This window comes from Camelina sativa, chromosome 12 (assembly GCF_000633955.1).
Source record: "Camelina sativa cultivar DH55 chromosome 12, Cs, whole genome shotgun sequence".
Classification (NCBI taxonomy): domain Eukaryota; kingdom Viridiplantae; phylum Streptophyta; class Magnoliopsida; order Brassicales; family Brassicaceae; genus Camelina; species Camelina sativa.
This window is the reverse complement of record NC_025696.1, coordinates 9065407-9074395: the sequence shown is the minus strand read 5'-3', so window position 1 is coordinate 9074395 and position 8989 is coordinate 9065407. Positions and strand designations below refer to the sequence as shown.

At 36.2% G+C, this 8989-nt stretch overlaps 2 protein-coding genes across 2 annotated transcripts; both read right to left on the bottom strand.

Moving 5' to 3' along the window:
- LOC104731022 lies at window positions 41-4392 on the bottom strand. The gene is made up of 4 exons (XM_010450276.2): window positions 3908-4392; window positions 933-3521; window positions 739-844; window positions 41-651 (listed from the first exon to the last, which is right to left on the bottom strand). Exons 2-4 carry the CDS (start codon window positions 3446-3448, stop codon window positions 46-48), a joined length of 3228 nt encoding a protein of 1075 aa, XP_010448578.1. The 5' UTR covers window positions 3449-3521; window positions 3908-4392; the 3' UTR covers window positions 41-45.
- Window positions 4910-7191, bottom strand: LOC104731021 (protein ROOT PRIMORDIUM DEFECTIVE 1-like). The gene is made up of 2 exons (XM_010450275.2): window positions 5545-7191; window positions 4910-5355 (listed from the first exon to the last, which is right to left on the bottom strand). The coding sequence occupies exon 1, from the start codon at window positions 7090-7092 to the stop codon at window positions 5905-5907; it is 1188 nt and encodes a 395-aa protein (XP_010448577.1). The 5' UTR covers window positions 7093-7191; the 3' UTR covers window positions 4910-5355; window positions 5545-5904.

Genomic DNA, 8989 nt, shown 5'->3' with positions numbered 1-8989 from the left:
ATATATATATATATATATATATATATATATAAATGAATCAAGAATCTACTCTTGCACATATATGCCTTCACAATCAGATCTAGCATATTCAGCTTCATCCATTTCAGTATCCATGTCAACATCTACTGGCAATGGACCAATTATATCTGCATTTCCAGACTGAACATCTTCTTTACTATATCTTCTTGAAGCACCTCTCATAACAACAGACCAACTTGATCCATCTTCACTTGAATAAAATACTTGCTTTGCTTGAGATGCTAGAATATACGGATCCTTCTGAAAGCTTACTTGGCTCTGATTTAAGTTAACAAGTGTGAACCCATCTTCCACTTTAACTCCATTACCTTTTACTGCCCAGTTACATCTAAATATCGGCACATAGAACACATGGTAGTCCAACAATATGATGTCAGTAATTCTCCCATAATATGACACCAAATCAACTACTTGTGAAGTATCCTTAGCACTAGATCTACACATAGCCGTTGCCTCATAATAAACACCACTGTTCTGACTCTGCCTTTCAAGTGAGTATGTGTGAAAACGTTGTCCATTAACTATATAACCAGTATAGGACCTTGCAGTACACCGTGGACCATATGCTAGCCATTTAACTATGTCTTCATGTCCATCAGAAGTAATAGATATCTACAAAATTAAACAGACTAATCAAAATTATGAATGAGTCTACTATAGATTTATAAACAGACTCATCAAATTCATAACTTTACTCACCTGTCCTTTTAACCAAGCAGCAAAATTCTTAGAATGCATAGACCATAAATATGTTGCATCACGTCTACACCTTGGATTTGAGTCTTGTAGATATTGCAAATGCATACTACCAAATCATAAATACGAAAAGAAACTATCAGCAGCATAATTTTGACCTTATAATTTATAAGGAATGAAATACACAAGTAACTTACTCCACATAATGATCAAAGGCAGCTGTATTTTGAATGACAGCAAGATGGGCTATATTCTTCTCCATTTCAGTAAGAGTGAATGACGTTCCTGCTGATATTGGACGACCTTCTAATATAGAGCTGTTCACATACTCTACATTCCTCTCAGGTTTTTCTTCTACATTGGTTGTCTTTTTCAGAAACTCATTACAAAACAGCATGCTTTCTTCTGCAAGATATGACTCTGCTATACAACCCTCTGGTCTTGCAGGATTTCTTACAAAATCTTTTAGAACTTTCATATACCTCTCAAATGGGTACATCCACCTAAAATGCACAGGTCCTCCTAGTCTAGCTTCTCTTCCTAGATGAACAGTCAAGTGTACCATGATATCAAAGAAGGTTGGAGGGAAAAACCTTTCAAACATACAAAGCGTTTCTACAATTTCAGCTTCCAATACTGTAATAACCTCAATATCAATAACTCTCTGACACAAATGATTGAAGAATGCGCATAGCCGTAGTATTGCTGTTCTAGGACCTTTTGGTAACAATCCTCTAAGTGCAACCGGGAGAAGCTGTTGCATCAAGACATGATAATCATGTGATTTCAGACCTCCTACCTTACACTCTTCTACTGAAACTCCTCTTGAAATATTAGAACAGTATCCATCTGGACCTTTAAAATGAAATAGTCGTTTGCAAAAAATCTTCTTCTCATTCTTGGACAAAGACCAAGGTGCTGCTGGAAGATATGTTCTCTTTCCTTTTGTGGTAGGATGCAACTCTTTTCTTAGACCAAGATGTTGAAGATCCTTACGAGCATTAAGACCATCCTTAGATTTTCCACAATGCAACAATGTGGATACAATGCTGTGAGTCACATTCTTTTCTATGTGCATTACATCCAAATTATGCCGTACTGGTAGATCCTCCCAATAAGGCAGAGTAAATAAAATGGATCTTTTCTTCCACCTTGATAACTCATCTTCATCTACTTCTACTTCCTCATCTTCATCGGATTCACTTTCATCATCATCACTGTCAAACACTGGTTCTTTATAGACAGTTCTCTTTCTCTTCATCCCAGCCTTTTTCACATTTCCGAAATCATTTTGGAAGTTTTTCAGATTCTGATGAACTTCATGACCAGTTAAAATTCTTGACTTTCTCCTATGCTCAACTTTTCCATCAAACCAAGTCTTCTTTTCCCTATATCTGTGTGTTGGAGCCAAACCTTTTCTATGACACATGTAGACATGTTTCCTGCTAAACTTCAACCACATACTATCAGTATTTTTCCCACACATAGGACATCCCATTTTACCTTTTACTTTACAACCAGCAAGATTTCCATACGCAGGAAAATCACTAATGGTCCAGAGAAGCATTGCCTTTAGAGTAAATGTACTTTTACTAAAAGCATCATACGTTAGCTCTCCATTCTTCCACAGATGATTCAAATCCTCAATAAGAGGTTCTAGGTAGACATCAATATTATTACCTGGTTGTTGTGGACCAGGAATCAATAATGTCAACATTATATTCTCCTTCTTCATACAAAGGTGAGGAGGCAAATTGTAGTTTACCAATAGCACAGGCCAGCTACTATAATTACTATTCTTCATGTTGAATGGATTAAATCCATCTGTGGACAGCCCAAGCCGTATGTTCCTTTCTTCAGCTGCAAATGAAGGATACTTCTCATTCATCTGAGCCCATGTAACAGAATCTACTGGATGTCGAAGTTTTCCATCAGTGCTCTTGTTAGTGTAATGCCACCGTAAGTCCTTAGCCATGTCCTCTGATCTGAACATTCTCTTCAGCCTTGGTATAATTGGAAAATATCTTAATACTTTCTGTGGGACACCTTTCTTTACCTCATTAGTCCGCTTATTAGTCTTCCACCGTGAAGCATTACATTTGGGACATTTATCAAGCTTCTTTAACTTCTTTCTGAAGAGGCAGCAATCATTAACACATGCGTCGATCTTTTCATATCCCATATGAAAGCTCTTTAAAAATTTCTTGACATCATACAATGATGTGTGAAAGACATTACCATCTGGCAACATGCTTGGCAATGTCTGAAGCAGTTCATTGAAGCTCTTATCCGACCAGCCATTATGTGTCTTAATCCTAAACAAAGTCACAATAGCCGATAACTTGCTGTGGTTTGAACAGCTAGGGTATAGTGGGGTTTCAGCATCCCGGATCTTTGCAAGGAACTCATCCTCTTGTTGGTCCTCACCCTCTGCAATCTCACTTAAGTCGCCCACAGGTTGGTCAGCTAAGTCACCTCTAAAAGCCAACTCTTGATCAAAAAATTCAGCAGCTTTATATAACTCAAAAACTTCCTCATTCCACTGAGTTGGTTTACTTTGAAATTCATCTACTGACTTCACATCTCCATGATGATACCAATCACTATGCACCTTGTATGCCTCATCCATCCCTCTTATTACAAGATGCTCAACCACAACACTGTTTAACTGTCGTACTACATTACGACAGTCTTTACAAGGACATATTATCATTTCTATGTCACCTAAAGCCGCAGACACATCCCTTACAAATTTCCAAGCTCCACTTTTATAACCAGGATCAGCTCTTCAATGGATAATTAAAGAAAAAAATCATAACTAAAAGAACATCTTAAAGTATCCAAACCCAAAATAAAACCTAATTATGAAATATAATTCCTTACCTGCATAGATGCACCCATGCCTTGTCCAACATTATATGTTATAATATAAATTTTAACCTTTATAGATAAAATAGAGATACATATTATACAAAGCTCACATTAAGCAACAATTCAGACAATACTGCACTACTTCAGACACATACAGATGCTCTTAAACCAATATCTAACTGTGTAAAATCTCACTAATCTAATCACTATTTATACGAATCAGACTCAAAGGACAAAACATAGCAATCACCAATATTCGTGTGTAATAATAATGTTTAACTATTGGTTGAGTGATACTAACCTGTTGTGTGAGTACAGAGAAATGAGAAGCTTCAGTTCCCCAACATTTCAATCACCAACACTTGGGAAAAAAAAAAAATCGTTCAGTTTATGAAGGCGCAAATACTCAAATCCAAAAGCTATTTTTGAGTCAAATCTGTAAATAATCGAACCCTAACAAAACAGATGGATTCGAAACTCCACATTCTCAAAATCTGTAAATAATCGAACCCTAAAAAACAGATAACGAAATAAATCTAGATAAATCGAACCCTAACAAAACAGATAACTAAATCTGACCCTTATCGAAATCAAAAGCTGTTTGAAATCACAAATAATCGAAACAAATAACGAAATTAGGAGGAAGAAGAAAGACATGCCTCAAAAATGGATTCGAGCTATCAATTGCGATGGATATGGAGATTTAGGGCGAAATTGGGGCTTTTCACAAACGGCGAAATTGGGGCTTTTCACAAACGGCGATAAAACTGAAGAATTGATAAGAAATTTAGAAGAATTTGAGCACACACAGAGAATTTAGAAGAAGAAATCTTCTTAGGTTGAGCTTAGGTTGTAACGAGAGAGAGAGAGAGAGTGTGTCGAGTTTTTGGGTTTTTTTTTTATTTGGCGATTAAGTGAATAATTTCACTAAGTATTGGCGGACAAAAGTCACTTTTGTTTCCCGCTACATAATTTTCCTATCATAGCGTTAATAAGATGCTATTAAAAAGTAAGCGAAAAAAAATCTCATCTTTCATAGCAGTGACGGAAAATGAGCTATATCCGTCTGCTATCAATGTACATATTTGTTGTAGTGTATGCTTTGCCCTTGAACACAGAGTTCCCAGCTTGTCCAATTCACTGCATTGATGTCAAATCATATGAATTGGAACATTTTGACATGAATTGTTAGGTCTACTTTAGTTACTATATTGGTTAAATTACGTACCTTTGTAAAATATATCTCAATGACAATGTTTAAAAACCTTTGTGATGCAAAATTTGATCCAATCCCTGCAAATTATTTTGGTAACTTTGTTTGAATGTACTTCATTTAAATCCCCCATTAACGACATCGTTTTGTTATTGTTAGTTTGACGCTTGGCTATTGAAACAAGGACGTTTATAGTTTTAGGATAAAAATGAAAGCAGCAGTGTGATATCTTCTTCTTCTTCTTGACTCTTCTTCGTCTCCCTAAAACCGTTGATGCACAAACGCGGGAAATGACCTTCACTGTCCCAATACTTTTAAACCCAAATCCTCCAGGAAGCTGTGTGAATCAGAAAATGGTATCAAAGCTGTCTCTTTTCCGAGCAAACTCACTTCCTTTTCCCCCAGTCTTCTCTTCCTACTCAGCTTGTTTCATCCATAAACCCCATCCCTCATCTAAAACCCTTATCCTCTGCGTCTTCTCCAGTAATCTCTCTTCCACGAACGTTCCCTATGGCTGAGCCTGTAGCGTCCTCCAACTAAGTCAATGTAATACGGAATTAGCGCTACCAACGGAACCGTATCATCAACAAATTAGTAAACTTAAAGCAATAAAAATGATGGTCAAGTGTTTGGTCATAAACTTATAATATACTTTTGTAATTAATTAAGGGCATGTGCACAACAGAATTCTTGTAAAAAATTGGTGGGAGTAGGGGGACTCATACCTGTCATGTTGTTTACGTCTCTGACTTTCATCTCTTGCCATGCTTATTAGAGACATACAAGCGTCGTGTCTTCCCAAAGTACACAAGAAACCCCTGTGCAGGTTTATAAACTGCGTTCTCTGCATCCGTTTTACAAGAAACTATAGTTAATATGCAAGAAACTTCTGGTTTTCACAGCAAAACCTCTGAGTTATGTTTACTCCAATTGCCCAACTGAGTCTGCAAGAAGCTAATTCAGGACCTTCACACAAACTCTGAAGATGTGCTTCTACAGTCAATTCAGCTTTCCTTACTTGACCCAGTCATAGAAACTCAAATCATTTCCATTATGAATTCCGGCAATATGACTATCCTGTGTGATCACCGACTGCTATGTGCATAACTTTCACCATCTTCACATTCTTTGATTGCTCTCTTTTTCTGGTTGCTTCTCTCAGTTCCAGGCACATAGTGTCGTTTCTTCACTCTCCCTGATTTGCTCATAAGATACAAATACCTATGTCTCATCCCCATCAATGGATGCCTCTCTATCAAGAAAACTTTGTCGTAACCTTCCCTTAGGACAACAGTTTGTGTCCGAATCTTATGTGACATATAAAATATACCCGGGTGGTGTACTAAAGCCTGCTTAAACCTTATCCCAAACCCTAAATACTCACCTAAACAAAGCACGTTCTCTGTCTCAGTCTTCTTCGATACCAAGAGGTGCAAAAGCTCATGAAGTACAGCGACCGCCCACTTCTCAGCCTGATCACTGAACGACCCCAAGTGAAATGCATTTTCATAAGGTGAGATGTAAGGAAGGTTCTGCCACTGCTCAACCCATTCCTTCACTCGTTTATCCAACTCGTACCCTTTGGGGAAATTCATCGAATACCTTATGCGCAACCCCTTTTTCACACGAGACCCATCAACGATGGCTTCTCTTCTCTCCATTTCCGACACAGCGAGGCTGCTCCGCCGCGAAGAGACCGCCAAAGCAAGCGTCGGTTCACCCGTTAACCGATCTTTGATCTCCGTTACTTCAAAAAAATCCGGGTAATCGCTGACCAGCGAAGTGATGTAATCGTGAGGGAGACCCAAATCGAACCTGAAACGATCGATGACATTGAGAGGAAGACTTCCGGCTCCCGTTAGCATCAAGAATTTGGTCAGGCGTTGGACGGTGGCGTTGCGGTGAGGCGGGGAGAGATGAATCGTCTCTTCTTCTTCCTTGTGGAGGGCTAGAGCTTGGGGAGTGAGGCGAACGTGGAGAGGATGAGAAGGAGAAGGCTGATGAGTGGTGAAGACAGATGGGTATTTCTGGATAAACGCGGCGGCGGTTATGTGGAGATTGACGAGAGGCTTGAGGAGTGAGAGGGATGAGAGAGGGAGTGATTTGGGAGGAGATGATACGATTCGATCCTTGAGAGAGAGAACTTGTTTGAGGTTTTTCTCGCGCTGAACAGCTTCGTCGAGGTGATGGTCACTTACCCATTTGACTCTAGCATTCACGAAGGTGCGTCTTTGTTGCAGAGCTCTCCCCAGCTTTGTCGTTGCAGCTGCCATTAAAGTTTGGGTGTGACTATGTTGATATTGAAAGCTACAATTTGTAACAGAAACAAATATGCCGGACTAAATTCAAAGCCTCGTACGTATATACAAATGTAAATCAAAATTCATATAAGATTATACGAAAGCCATAAATCAAAATTCATACGTTTCTCCCGTTAGTAATACTAGGATGTCGGCCGTGCGTTACAACATGGGAAAGTGAAAACTTGAAATGATTAACATTGTTAATTTCACATTTCGAGTGAAATTTTTTTGATAATTTTTTAAATGTATAATATAAAAGTCATAAATAATGATTAAGATGAATTAACCAAATTATTTAAATTAAATATTTGTTATATATATACATAAATGAAAAATCGATTAAGTAACAATAAGAGAATAATATTAAAGATATATAAATTTAGGTTTACTGAATCATACTCAGATAATCAATTTCAAAAGATATTCACATAGAATAAAATTTGAATTATTATTCTATCGAAATTTATAAAAAATAATAAGAGAATCAGAGAGTTACAGCTCATAGCTGCAACTGCAGCCAACCAAATTGACTAAAAAGATAAATCTATGAAAAATTAGAAATTACCATTAATTACCTAAGTTAATACTTGAAAGAGATGATCATTACAGTTAGATGGAAAACGACACCAAACAAAAATTAGATGAATGAATCAATGAATCAATAAATAAAACGATCCAATTTTTTTAACAAAGATGAGTGAATTAGTTGATTAATAAATTGAAAGAAAATAATACTCAGAATTTTTAAATTTGGAAGTATTAGACAATAGTCAAATAACAAAAACTCTTTTCAAGGTCCATTAATATATAAACTTGTATGTCGGCCCGTTTAAGTTAACGACATCCTAGTTAACGAGTCGACAAGCATCACTCGTTTAACTAACAATAATAGTGTCGACTAACAATAATAATAATCTAACAGATAAACACTACATGTCATTCGCATAAAAAAATTAAATTACCTTGAATTAGAGATTGATGCTTGAAAGTTAAAAAAAACACTTCAATAATAACTTCAATAATACAATTCTTTAGTACTCAGAAAACAATTTTTTGAAACTTGTTTATGTAGTCAAGAAAAGTTTATATATAATAAACAAAGAGGTCTAAGACATAGAGGTGTGAAATGTAAAGGTGTAAAAATTAATAGATGTGAAACATGGAGGTACAACAAAGAGGTGTAACACATAGAGGTGTGAAATTAAAAGGTGTAAAAATGAATGAATGTGATATTTGAAACCAGGAGGTACAACAAAGAGATGCAAAGACTAAGAGGTGTGATTTATAAGGTGTAAAAATGAATAGATGTGATTTTTGAAACCATGAGGTACAACAAAAAGATGCAAAGACTAAAAGGTGTGATTTTTTAAAGATGGGGTGCAACGAAAAGACACGATTAATAATTTTAAACCGTTGGATTAAAACTATAACCAATCTCATCCATTGGATTAAAAGTTGACACAAAAAAGTGGGTTTGCTATTATAAGCTAACCGGAAAAAAAATTAACAGATTCGGTGAAGTAACACTAACAGGTCATTCATAACCTTTAATAATCTAACCGGAAAAAAAATTAACAGGTTTGGTGAAGAAAAACTAACAGGTCATTCGTGTTTGTAAGCTTTTGTCACTCGGTGAGTTTCAAAAATCTTTCTATATTTATAACAACACAACAAAAATATATAATTACCTTGAATTAGAGATTGATGTTTGTTAGTTCAAAAACACTTCAATAAAACAATTCTTTAGTTTTATTTAATAACTTGTAAGTTTTGAAAATACTCAGAAAATAATTTTTCGAAACTTGTTTATGTTGTCCAGAAAAGTTTATATATAATAAACAAAGAGGTGTAAGATATAGAGGTCTGA

Bases quoted from the DNA above. Each gene is read 5' to 3' on its own strand.
- LOC104731022 (XM_010450276.2), bottom strand. From the start codon at position 3,448: ATGATAATATGTCCTTGTAAAGACTGTCGTAATGTAGTACGACAGTTA. The intron at 845-932 runs GTAAGTTACTTG...ATGATTTGGTAG, and splicing joins GCCTTTGATCATTATGTGGA to TATGCATTTGCAATATCTAC. The intron at 652-738 runs GTGAGTAAAGTT...TTAATTTTGTAG, and splicing joins CTGCTTGGTTAAAAGGACAG to ATATCTATTACTTCTGATGG.
- LOC104731021 (XM_010450275.2), bottom strand. From the start codon at position 7,092: ATGGCAGCTGCAACGACAAAGCTGGGGAGAGCTCTGCAACAAAGACGC.